At 31.6% G+C, this 12,849-nt stretch overlaps 1 protein-coding gene and 1 non-coding gene across 2 annotated transcripts; one reads left to right on the top strand and one right to left on the bottom strand.

Moving 5' to 3' along the window:
• Positions 1-351: 351 nt before the first annotated feature.
• LOC108487378 (phosphate transporter PHO1) lies at positions 352-9,937 on the top strand. The gene is made up of 15 exons (XM_017791706.2): positions 352-827; positions 1,569-1,649; positions 2,277-2,511; positions 5,254-5,602; positions 6,304-6,352; positions 6,551-6,622; positions 6,890-7,019; positions 7,304-7,424; positions 7,773-8,022; positions 8,118-8,222; positions 8,336-8,380; positions 8,489-8,641; positions 8,763-9,041; positions 9,143-9,279; positions 9,376-9,937. The coding sequence occupies exons 1-15, from the start codon at positions 570-572 to the stop codon at positions 9,464-9,466; spliced, it is 2,355 nt and encodes a 784-aa protein (XP_017647195.1). The 5' UTR covers positions 352-569; the 3' UTR covers positions 9,467-9,937.
• A 1,851-nt stretch (positions 9,938-11,788) lies between these two features.
• Positions 11,789-11,895, bottom strand: LOC128283160 (small nucleolar RNA R71). Its single transcript, XR_008273501.1, has one exon. It is a non-coding gene; the product is annotated as a small nucleolar RNA R71 (small nucleolar RNA).
• Positions 11,896-12,849: the final 954 nt, after the last annotated feature.

The raw sequence follows: 12,849 nt of genomic DNA, 5'->3' as shown, positions 1-12,849 counted from the left end.
CGAGAAAGTTACATTCCCACCATTATTCAACGAAATAATATCTTTAGAGTCGAAGGGAAGTAACTCGCAATCATCTGCAAAGAAAAGCTATATTCTAAGGAAATTTAATATATGTGGAATCACTTTTCCACTAGTTAAATTTTAAAGAAATTGATCACTTTCCATCGTACCAAAAGCTCTCTAAAATCTAGATAATATTATTAATTGACTTTTGTTAAATTTGTATGGAGTTATTAAATGGGCTTAATTTTTAAATAAGACAAAATTTCCTTAGGGGCTAAATTTCAAAAGTGAGAAGAATAGAGGGAGTAAGAACATATAAAAACCTTTCCAATAAGAACAAGCTAACTCTCCACTTTCTCCACACGTTTCTATCTCTTCTCTTGTATGTCTCTCTCTTTTTCTCTATATATAAACCTCACTAATCCCCTCTCAAACCCCTCCATGCCCTCTTTCTCTCTTTCTCTCTCCTTTTTCTTTCTCATTTTCCCACTTTGTCATCTCCCACCAACATTTCTTTTTTCTCTCCACCAACAATAACAAAATAGAAGAACACCAACACAACAACAATGGTGAAGTTCTCAAAGGAGCTTGAAGCTCAATTAATCCCTGAATGGAAAGAAGCCTTCGTTAACTATTGGCAACTCAAGAAACATGTAAAGAAGATCAAGCTGTCTAGGACTAACAAACAAATTGCCTCAGTCGAGTTTACCCATGATTTTGGTCGCTCAATCCTCGACCCTATTCGTTTCATCGCCTTGAAAGTAGCATCAACGACCAAGCACTTCTTCACCTCCTCCAACAACAATACTGATGAGATCATTCAGGTATAAATCATTAATAAGAATCACAACAGGAAAATTGGGTTCTGCTCCTTTTTTGCATTTCTTCATTGATTTCCACATAAAGTTGTGGAAAATTGAACTTCTCTTATATTTTTCTTCTTCTTTCCCTTCCCTATTGTTTTTCTGCAGATATTGTTTCGCCTACGTACACTAATACTATTTCCCTTCCCCCCTCACAAACCGATTTTCTCACCGTTTGATCAATGGGTCCCATATATCAAAGCTTCGTGACGAATCTCTATATTTTGTGAATAAATTAAAATTCAAGATTAATATCAACTCAACTATTACACTTTATAGTTAAGTTATATGGTTAGTGGAATTATTACATCTTTTTTGTCGTTTATATTTATTCACTTTCATTTGCTTGCAAAATATTTAAAAAAATTCATAATTGGAAACACTTCCTTTCTCTACATTCTTGGATATATTTAGTATAATGTTGGATGGAATCTTGAAGATCAATATAATGGGGGGTTGTCTTCTTTATTTGTGATCATAATTTAGGCTACTTTATTTGCAAACTTCCTTGAGAGATTTCTGATTTTGTCACGAAAGCAAATAAGCAACGGTTTCAAGTTATAATATCACGAAACTAACGTGAATATAGAGACGAAGGAAAACAACCGCTTATACCCAAAAAACCAGTGAAAAGGACATCAAAGCATGAGCCTTCCATATATATACCAGTGCTTTTCATTATATACTTTTTTCATGTTATAGGTAAGGAGTAAAAGCATGGATTCAGATGAAGAAGTACTCTATCAAACTGAACTCCTTCAATTGTTTTCTGAAGAAGATGAGGTACGTTTAATTATACCCCGTCCCTGTACTTTTCACACTTTCAAAGTTTAATCCCTCTAATTGATAACTTTGGTTGTCGGCTTTTGATAAATTTGAATATTGGGTATTTAATTGTTTAGTCCCCATAGTAGGAGATAGATTGTATTTTACCGCTTCTACTAAAAAAATGGACAATTAATCTTTGAATGTTAGACCAAAGAGTAATTTGGTCCTTCTGTTTAAATTTTTTTCATTTTTACTGTTAAAAGTTAATCTTTGTATGTCAGCATAAAGTATAAATGGCCTGTTATGTGTTACTATCTGATTATTCTGTCAGCCATACTAGTTTTTAACAATGTAAATAGATGAAATTTTTAATTGAAATGATCAATATGCTATTTGATTTAAAATATAGGAACTGATTTGCCTATTTTTTTTTTAAAGTAAAAAGAGGCAAAATATTTTTACCATCAAATGTTTGATTTAAAAAATTAAAATCCATTTCATAACACATATCCGATAGTATTATAATTAGAGGGACTAAATATTAAAAGTATGAAGAGTATAGGGACTGTAGACGAATTAGACCTATGTATATATAAAATCATCTTTGCAAATAAAAGCTCAAAAGGATTCGATAATTGGCAGGTGAGGTTGTTTTTCGAGAGATTAGATGAAGAGTTGAACAAAGTGAACCAGTTTTACAAGACGAAAGAGAGTGAATTCTTGGAGAGAGGGGAGATTCTGAACAAGCAACTTCAAATACTGTTAGACCTTAAACAGATCGTCGGCGACCGCCAACGCCGGCGGAAGTCCAATGCAGGGGGTCTTCTGCATCGTTCATCCGCCTCGTTTTCTTCTACCAACTCCAATTCTTTCTCAGGTGCCGATCATTTTTCTTCTTTAATAATCTCAAAATATTATGAAAATAAGATTCTAATTTGAGACAATTGCGCGTATAGTGTTCGATTTTGTGAGTTCAAGCTTAGCTAGACGGGTCATACGATGATTTTCAATTTGCTTGGGGAAAGTTGGTCTGACGTGGCATTAGAAAGTCAATTTTTTTTTTATTACTAAAGTCAATTTCATATGTCAATCGTTTGGTTATATGATTATTTGGTACTTTTAATATATATATATATATATATATATATTTGAAGTATGGTTTTTTTAATATATTTTTGTTTTTAAAATTTGTATGAAAGATTAACGAAGATGTTAGTGTTTTGGGTTTAAGTTTTTTAATAAATTTTTAGTATATATATTTTATATAAAAATTATAAAAGGATAAAGTTACTTTTAAAAATAATAATTTATAAGTTTTTTAAAATTGAATTAATAAACTTGTATATATATTAACAATCAACATTAAAAAATTAATAATACAAAGAAAATTATCATAATTAACTTATAAAATTAAAACAATTTCTTTAGAATGATATTATGTTTTTGTTACATTTTAAATATATATGCTTTTTATAATCATTCTTACACTTCATTTTGGGATGCATTATGAGTAAAATTATCTGTAGACCGGACAAAATTACTCGACTTTCAAACAAGTTTAATTATGAGTGTAGAAATTTTGAAAATTAAAAACTTGAAAAACACTAAACTCAAAATCTCACTATAAATCACCGACATAAAATAATTTAAATTCAAAATTAATTAAAGTACAATTCAATCAAAATCCTAAAAAAATGAAATTAGAATACGAAATAAACAGAACGCAAAGGTAAGCAAAATGGGATGCAATTTATATTAGTTATAAAGTAAAATTATTAAAGAAAAACAAGAAATGATAAGGAAAATAATAATAAAATAATAAAAGTAGTATGATTGTAATTGTGAGAAAGGAGTTTTGACTGCGGTCTTTATCAGAATAGCATTTTGGTGGAAAATATATGAATATGATTGTTGCTTTCTCCTTAATTTAATATTAATCAAAGATGGGTGGCTCCACAAATCATTCCACAATTATATATTTCTTTCAATTGCTCTGCTTCCTACGTTGCGTGTCCTATTTCTTCTATTTATTTATTTATTTATATGTACAAGTATTTATTGGTCTAGGAATCATAACTTAAAAGATTGGGTTGGGGTTGGATTCATTGGATAACTTATTTTACTATTACAAATAATATGTTAATATTGATATTTAAATTTAAAATATAACATTTTTTAAAAAATATTCACTATTATTTCAATTTAGTTCATACTAGTTTGAATGGTTTAGATTTTTATATGTTGGTTGTATCAACTGTCTTAATCTTGATTAAGACTTAGTTTAGGAATACTTTTAAAAATATTTTTACGGAAAAATTACATTTAAGATAAAACTATTCCTAAACAAGTCAAAATTGTTTCTTTTAAACAAAAATTGGCCAAAAAGTAATTTTTCTCTCAAATTAAAAATTTTAACTTCTCTCCAAATATACTTTTTCTTCTATTAAAATACTTTTGAGAAACATTCCTAAACTAAGCCTAAATTCTACAAGTCTTTTATTTTTTATTTTTAATATTTTGTTTTTCATATACATATTTGAATCATATTTCATGTCTTAAATTCATATCTATTCAAGATTTAAATATTAACTAGAAGAATTTTAAGAAATGTATTTTAGCGTGTTTGCATATTTTATCAATTTAATTATTATTTTAGTTAAATTTTATCATTATCTTTTCATAAAGAATTAAATTATTTTTAATAAAATGCTAACTAAAACATTAATTTTTTAATAATATTGACATGATACTATTTATCTTATATTTTATGTCAACAATAATAAAATTTTATTTTAATCTTAAAAATTATAATTTAAGTTTGATAAGAATTTTCAAGTCAAATGAGTAAAATAACAGGAAGATTTTAGATATACATGACTAAATAAAGTAGATGAAAAACGAAGGTGTGAGATGTGTCTTGTCATCTCTGCCTTACTTGTAACAACAAAACTAATCAGTTTCCACTTCTCTAGGGTTCCAAACTTTAATCCCTAAATCTAAAAATGAATTAATAATACAACTATCTATATACATTGTATTGTATGTCAAATAGATATAAGGCCAAAAAAAAAAAAAAGTGATATGTTTGGCATACAGCAAAATTCATGCTGTCTATATGACTTCTTTTTCAGGTTTTTGATTCTCAATAATACACCTGTCCACCTTGATTGACTAAGTGACGTCCAATGTTCACATTCTTTAACAACCTTTGTTGCTAAAGGTTAAATTAAATTAAATTTTTTCATTTAAAAATATATAAATTAATCTTTGTCTTTTCGATCAAAGGACAAATTTGACATATAATCCCCGATTTTTAATCATAAAAATGGTTGTAATTTATAACAGTAGGATGAATTTACTGTTGCTATTTTACAAAACAAGTGGAAATAAACATCATTCATACATGAGTGCTAGTAGGCCAAGATTCGAAAACTGTTTGAATTCAAATTCAATGCAATTTTTGTTTAGGAATTCGATTTGGGATTTTCTGTAGTAATTTAGGTTTTGAATTACACGGTGTAAATCTGCATAAAAAAAAGAGAGAGATTAGATTGAATTGATTAAATTGTGGTGGTTGAATATTGTTACGTGGATTAATGAATGGAACTAATAAATGCAGAGAACCCCGCGGAATTGAATGATAGCTCCACGGAGATGTCACAAACAGATGAGGTGATCGCAGCACTAGAAAGGAATGGCGTGAATTTCATGAATTCGGCAAGCAGCAGGGCCATGATGACTAAGAAAGGGAAGCCAAAGGTGGCGATGAGGATCGACATCCCAGCTACCACACCGGCTCGTACCATCTCCGCCGTCACTTCAATGCTTTGGGAAGATCTCGTTAACCAACCCAAGAAAGAAGGTTCTGGTGATTTCATTAACAGGAAGAAGATTCAATGTGCTGAAAAGATGATTCGAAGCGCCTTTGTTGAACTCTACAGGGGTCTTGGTCTGCTAAAAACTTACAGGTTATTTGATTTTTGACTCGTCACTGTTGCATGGAAATTAACATATGAACACACGTAAAGTTTCTTTCTTGCTTTAATTTGCAAGTAGAGATTGGTGGGTGATTGAGATTGAGAGCGATGGATATTACTTTGGCTGTTTCTGGATTTTAGTTTCTAGATTTGCTTTAATGGTCCACCACTTGACTGTCAAAATGTCATGCACGTAAATGACATTTAGCGAAACCAGATAGGGTTTTGGGCCTCAACTTTGACTAGGTGGCCTAAAATTCTCTAACATTAGTGTTTTTTTGGAGGTGAAGTTTTTAATATTTTAATCCAATAAAAACAAGCAAAATAGAGTGACACCTTATAATTTTATACAATGAACTAAATAATTTACCATCAGAGAAATCAAAAATGGTTTTGGGTCTCAACTTTGATTAGGTCGCTTAAGATTCTCCAACACTAGTGCTTTCTTGGAGGTGAAGTTTTCAATATTTTAATCCACCAAAAACAAACTAGAGTGACGCCGTATAATTTTATGCATCAGTGAACTAGACAATGTGCTTTTAAGAAGGAAATGAAGGGTGGATGATAAGTGGAATTCCCTTGAAGGGCTATTTATCAGCTTTTTATTGGTTTTATTGCATTTTTCTAGTTGCTTGAAAGGTACTATTTTCTGTGCTGATCAGATTCTATTATGTATGGACCATTTTTGGCAGCTCACTAAATATGGTGGCCTTCACAAAAATACTCAAGAAGTTTGACAAGGTAATATATCAGCCTCATTACAGATTACAGAAATCCCAAATAGAGGAATGAATTCCAAAGAAATTCATTGCTTTGATGAGCAAAACATAAATTCTTTTATAGATCAGAAACTTTTTAAAGAATGCATGCTACAATTATATAAGATCTTTCTTTTGTTTTTCTATAAAAAAAAAATGGTGTATTTTCTGGTTTGGACAGGTATCAAACCAACAGGCATCAGCAAGTTATCTGAAAGCAGTGAAGAGATCCCATTTCATTAGCTCTGATAAGGTAAAGTTAGTATATTTCAGATTTGTACGTTTGAGTATATTAATTATTTCTTAAGCAATATGGCAATTATTGGATGAATAAGAGCCACTTCCACAACCTAATATTTTGAAGATAAAAGAGTTAGAATCTCATATGGATCATGTGATCACGTAACTTTGTATTATTAATTACTTTAATTTATTGATCAAACTTTATTCATGATATTGAAATCTCATCATGTATTTTTCTTCCCTAATATCATGAATCCAATTTGGTTTGGTAATTAAGGTTGTAAGACTAATGGATGAAGTGGAGTCCATTTTTACAAAGCACTTCGCCAACAATGACAGGAAAAAAGCCATGAAGTTCTTGAGACCTCAGCAGCAGAAAAACTCTCACATGGTCACCTTTTTTGTTGGTAATCATTTTACTTGGAAGTTGAAACATTTATTTATGAAGAGAGCGCTTTGCTTTTTTTCCTCTTAATGACAATAACATAATCACTTTATCATCTAAAATTCAACATATATGACTTACTTGGCCAATAAAATAAATCATGGTCGGTAATATGATGATGAATTATTGAGAGGGGATCTGGGGCCCCTCGAAACAGTGAGGCTGACATTCAAAGAAAATTTATGGTCACTGATTTTACTTAATTTACTCTTTTTTACTCTTTTTCTTTTTCTTTTTTTTTTGCAGGACTTTTTACCGGCTCTTTTGTATCATTGTTTAGTGTATATATAATACTGGCACACTTGTCTGGTATATTCTCACCTAGCAAAGAAATAGCATACATGGAGACTGTCTACCCTGTTTTCAGGTTCTCATACTCGTTCGCCTCTATGAGTTTTATCATTTCAAAATTCCATGTAATTTCAATCATTACAAATATAAGTAGTAATCCAATTCGGATTTAAGTTTCACATATAAGTATGTATTTGACACGTATATGTTCCGATATTTCAAAAAGAAAATAAAGATTAGGAGCATCATAGTTGAACAGAGAACTTGCAAGTATAGCATTAATGTCTATGCACAACAGAATCGACCCTGTAGCCAAGCCTACTAAACTGTTTACCAAGTTTAAATTTACTTATTAACAAGTAAAAATGGGACACTTGATTGGTTTCAATTACTGACTGGAAGTATTAATTTCAATTTTGTGCAGTGTATTTGCATTATTAAGCTTGCACTTGTTTTTGTATGGGTGCAACTTGTTCATGTGGAAAGCCACAAGAATAAACTACAACTTCATCTTTGAGTTTGCACCAAGCACAGCCCTCAAGTACAGAGATGCATTCCTAATTTGTACCACTTTCATGACTTCTGTGGTTGGTGCCATGGTCATCCACCTGTTATTAAGGGCTGGAGGCTTTTCACCTTCTCATGTTGACACCATTCCTGGAATCCTCCTTCTGGTACTGGTTAAACAACTCCATTAGTTTCTATACAGTTTGTAACCAAAAACTTTGAAGTATATGAAGTTGTACTGATTTCCAATCTCAATTTCCAGATTTCCATTGCCTTGCTGGTGTGCCCATTTGACATCTTCTATCGGCCAACTCGATACTGTTTCCTCCGAATAATTCGTAACATAATATGCTCTCCATTGTATAAGGTCATTAATACACTTGCAAGTTTCTTGCCATTATCTTTTAATTGGTTTTGTATGAAGTTTCAGAAGAGGTAACTTAGCATGTTCTTGCTTTGGCTTATTGTGTATATATGCAGGTCTTGATGGTTGATTTTTTCATGGCTGACCAACTTACTAGTCAGGTAAATTATTCAGAGACAAGCAATGAAAACTAAAACAAAATATTAGCTCTCATTTTAGAATTATTTTACAATCATCATCATCATATCTATCTTTTTTTCTTACTACAGATTCCTTTGCTAAGACACTTGGAATCAACAGCCTGCTACTTTCTTGCTGGAAGTTTCAAAACCCATGAATATGCAACATGCAAAAATGGAAAACTCTATAGACAGCTTGCTTATGTTATCTCATTTTTGCCATATTATTGGCGAGCCATGCAGGTACATGGAATCCCTTGAATTTCATTATTTTTCCCATGAAAAAATTGCATAATCATTACATGACATCAGTTTTTCAGCTTTCAGTTATTCAATTAACACAGTTTTTCAATTTAATTTCTAGTGTGCAAGAAGATGGTTTGATGAATATGACCTGAACCACTTGGCTAACATGGGGAAATACGTTTCTGCCATGGTGGCTGCCGGTGCCAGGCTCACATATGCTACACAAAGCAACCATCTATGGTTTTCTGTAGTCTTGGTGACTTCAGTTGTGGCTACGATTTACCAATTATATTGGGATTTTGTCAAGGATTGGGGGCTTCTTAATCCAAATTCCAGAAACCCTTGGCTTAGAGATGATCTAATTCTAAAGAACAAGAGCATTTACTACCTCTCCATCGTGAGTTATCCTTGGTCAAATTTGATACCATTGTCTTGTTCATATATATATACTATTTATTTACCACTGAAGCCCATAATGACACAATTCTGTAATTACAGGCCTTGAATGTAGTTCTAAGAGTTGCTTGGATAGAGAGCATCATGCGGTTTCGAATCAATTCGGTTGAGACACATTTGCTAGACTTCTTCTTGGCTTCCCTCGAGGTTATCCGACGAGGGCACTGGAATTTTTACAGGTATTTATAACCATCAAACATTCCTAAACAAGCCATATGATTCTTAAATGAAGTCTTCTTATCTAATCTAACACTTGAGAAACCGTTACTGAACAGGTTAGAGAATGAACATCTAAACAATGTTGGCAAGTTCCGAGCTGTAAAGACTGTTCCATTACCCTTCCGTGACGCAGATTCCGATGGCTGAAAAATGTTGTTAAAAGTCAGGGAAGAAGTCCCTAACCAAGCTTACATAGAAGGCAATCCAGGGATCAACATTTGTTATAACAATGTGGAAGATCTGATCTCGCCCACCATCAATCACATATCCATTCCAATTTGTAGAGTACTAAAAGTGCAAGAAAGTACCAGCATCCAAACGGCAACATTCTAACTTGGATTTGCTGGTATCTGAATCAATCTGATGTCTTCAGCCAATACTCAAAAGGCATTCTTTTTTCTCCCTCTAAGTCTCTGTTGGATATGATGAAGAATGTACGTTTAGAATTCCTTTTCTTTTTGAAGTCAAAGTGTATATTTGATTGTCTGTATAATGATGGGAACTATTGATCACCAGGCACAATAACTTTTCTAATTGTTCTTATCTTGTACAGCTTTTCTTCTCCAAATTATTGTTAATGAGAAATATTATTCCATTCCCTTAATGATAGAACAAAAATATGCAGCAATTCAGGGGAAAAAAAACAGGCTCATTAAAGAGCAAATATTGACTAACAAATTGAATATGTACTTGTTCCTGTTTATGCTCAGTAATTTGGTGGCAAACGGCCAGATTCGGATCAGTTTTTCTTCAGATTTCAATATTTTTGGATTCAAACTTTGTGGAGTTTGAATTTTTTCAGATTTGGATTTTCTCAGGTTTGACCCTTTCAGACTTGAATTTTTTGAAGTTGATTTTTTTCGGATTCGAGCACAGATTAATCCGAGCGGGCTATTACGAATTTAAATAATTTTGAATATTTTAAGTTATAAATATTTTATTTTCAAATTAATAATTCATTTTAACAACACAATTCATATTTATCTTATAAAAGCATAATATATATATATATATATATATATATATATAAAAAGTTCTTTTATATAAAAATAATTAAATTGCTAATTGTATATAAATTTTATCATATGATATGTATATTAATTGAAGAAGCTATATTTTATCATTTATTATATTATATTGACAATCAGGTTACTTTTATCTTTCTTATTAAATTTATAAACTTAATACTCATATTTTAAAAGACTTATTCTAAAACTCGATATATTATACTAAGCTCAAACTTAAATAATATACTCATTATTAAGAAATTAAACTCAATACTCAAATATAATTTATAAAAGTTAAAATTCAATTTAAAATCTAATTTAATAAAAATAATATTTTATTAAGGTATTAAATTTTAATAATATTTTATGTATTACTAGTTATAGACATGTATTGTAATATACTAAATTACACATAACTATTGATACTATATCTTTTGTTATAATCTATAATATAATAATAGTTATATATATGTATTAATAGTTTTAATCATAGTTGTGTATACTATATTATAAATTATGTAGTGTTATATCATATATTATAGTTAGTTATTACAATCTGCTTAATCAACCAAATCAAGCCAATCCAAGTAAATCAGTTGGTAAATTTGATTTTGATTGTGGACTGGTAAGATATATTTTAATTATAACTCGACTCGTATACTTGCGGATATCGCCTCGTAATTCTCTATCTTATTGTAGTATTCACACTCTAGACGTTAGTATATCTGGAGGCGGTCAAGTTGTTGCCGCTGTTGTCAGAGAGGCAACATCACTAGTTTAATTTTAATCTTTGCACTTTAATTAGAATAATTAGGAAAATTTTAAGTTATAGATACAATTATATTTTATTTATTGTTCTTAATCCTCTCTTTCTAGGTTAGTGTATGACTCGCAGTAGGGGCGCCTATTGTAGCAACCACAAATCCAGAGAGAATAATTTGAAAAAATCGCCAACAGCAACAACAGCAACAACAAATGCAAGAACAACCACCATCAGCTGCTTGTAACGTACCACGAGAAAATCCACTATTCAATGATGTTGACGATAACACCCTAAGAAATCCACCAGCACCACAGCTTCCCGCAAGTGTACATATGACTCAGAACGAGAGAAATTTAAGGGATTATGCCTTACCAAGTCTGGATATGGTTCAAGAAACTATAGCAAGGTCGACAATTTGAGATCAAACCGGTGATGATTCAGATGATCCAGAATAATCTGTAGTTCAGAGGCATGATGACGGAGGATCCTAATCAACATTTGAAACGGTTTCTCCAACTCTGCGATACTTTTAAGTATAATGGGGTCACTGATGACACTATTCATCTTCAGTTGTTCCTATTCTCTTTGATTGATAATGCCTTTTCTTGGTTAGACTCACAAGCACCAGGTTCTATAACGACATGGGATGAACTCGCTAGAAAGTTTTTACAAAAGTTCTTCTCAATTAGTAAAGCAGTCCAACTAAGAAGAGATATTATTGTCTTTAGACAAATGGAGGAAGAAATTTTTTATGAGGCCTGGGAATGTTTCAAAATGTTGATTCAAAAATTCCCGCACCATGGATTTCTTGATGGATGCAATTACAGGTATTTTATAATGGGTTGGGCGCGAACGCACGATCTGGATTAAATGGAGCAACATGAGAAGCCCTTATGAACAAGACATATGAGGATGCATATGAAATTATTGAAAACATGGCATTAAAATCTTGTCAGTGGCCGATTGAATGATTCACATACGGCCAGAGACCTATTACAGTTAAAGCTATCCAATAGGATGATAAAATTAGTAGATAGTGGATAGACTTAACCATATCGAATCTGCTTATACACCGTCTACGCATGAAGGAGACAACCACTCTTCCACTGCATCAATAATCTCGCTGAGGATGTAAACTATATCAGAAATAGGGATGAAAACCCTTATTCAAATACATACAATCCCAGATGGAAGGATCACTCAAACTTGAGATGGGGAGGGAACCAATGAGTAAGTAATAAGTTGAATTAAGTTAAAAATACTAATTATCAACCTCTTTATTTGCAGAAACACCAGGATAGAACCAACCCAAGTGACCATACTGCATGTGGTCAATGCTTGGATAGAATTGAGGGAGAGATGCAGTTAATGAGAATCGATGTCAAGCAGGTGCAGCCTGAGTGCACCAATTCAACAAGAACATTGACTAAGCTTGAAGATCAAATAAGCCAATTGATGAGCATGATAGACGACATCAAAAGACAAATTGGCACAGGTATTTCCAGCAATACAGAAAACAATCCATGAAGGGAAGGTAAGGAGCACGTGGAAGCAATAGTACTTCGATCAACCAACTAAGTATGTAATAGCCCGATTTTGGTTCTAGTCGAAACAGTGGTTTCGAGACCACAAATTTGACATAGAAAAATGTGTTTTTATTATATTTTTATGGTCTACATTTTTCTTATTTTCTAAAAATTTCTTTCGAAAATTTTGACGTTTGGGCACTCAATTTAGTCATAAGGACTAAATTGTAAAAA

This window comes from Gossypium arboreum, chromosome 10 (genome assembly GCF_025698485.1).
Source record: "Gossypium arboreum isolate Shixiya-1 chromosome 10, ASM2569848v2, whole genome shotgun sequence".
In the NCBI taxonomy this organism is placed as follows: Eukaryota; Viridiplantae; Streptophyta; class Magnoliopsida; order Malvales; family Malvaceae; genus Gossypium; species Gossypium arboreum.
This window is presented reverse-complemented; position numbering and strand designations above follow the sequence as displayed.

Coding starts and splice junctions, on each gene's coding strand:
- LOC108487378 (XM_017791706.2), top strand. CDS start 570: ATGGTGAAGTTCTCAAAGGAGCTTGAAGCTCAATTAATCCCTGAATGG. Junction 828..1,568: donor ATACTGATGAGATCATTCAG/GTATAAATCATT, acceptor TTCATGTTATAG/GTAAGGAGTAAAAGCATGGA. Junction 7,425..7,772: donor ACTGTCTACCCTGTTTTCAG/GTTCTCATACTC, acceptor AATTTTGTGCAG/TGTATTTGCATTATTAAGCT.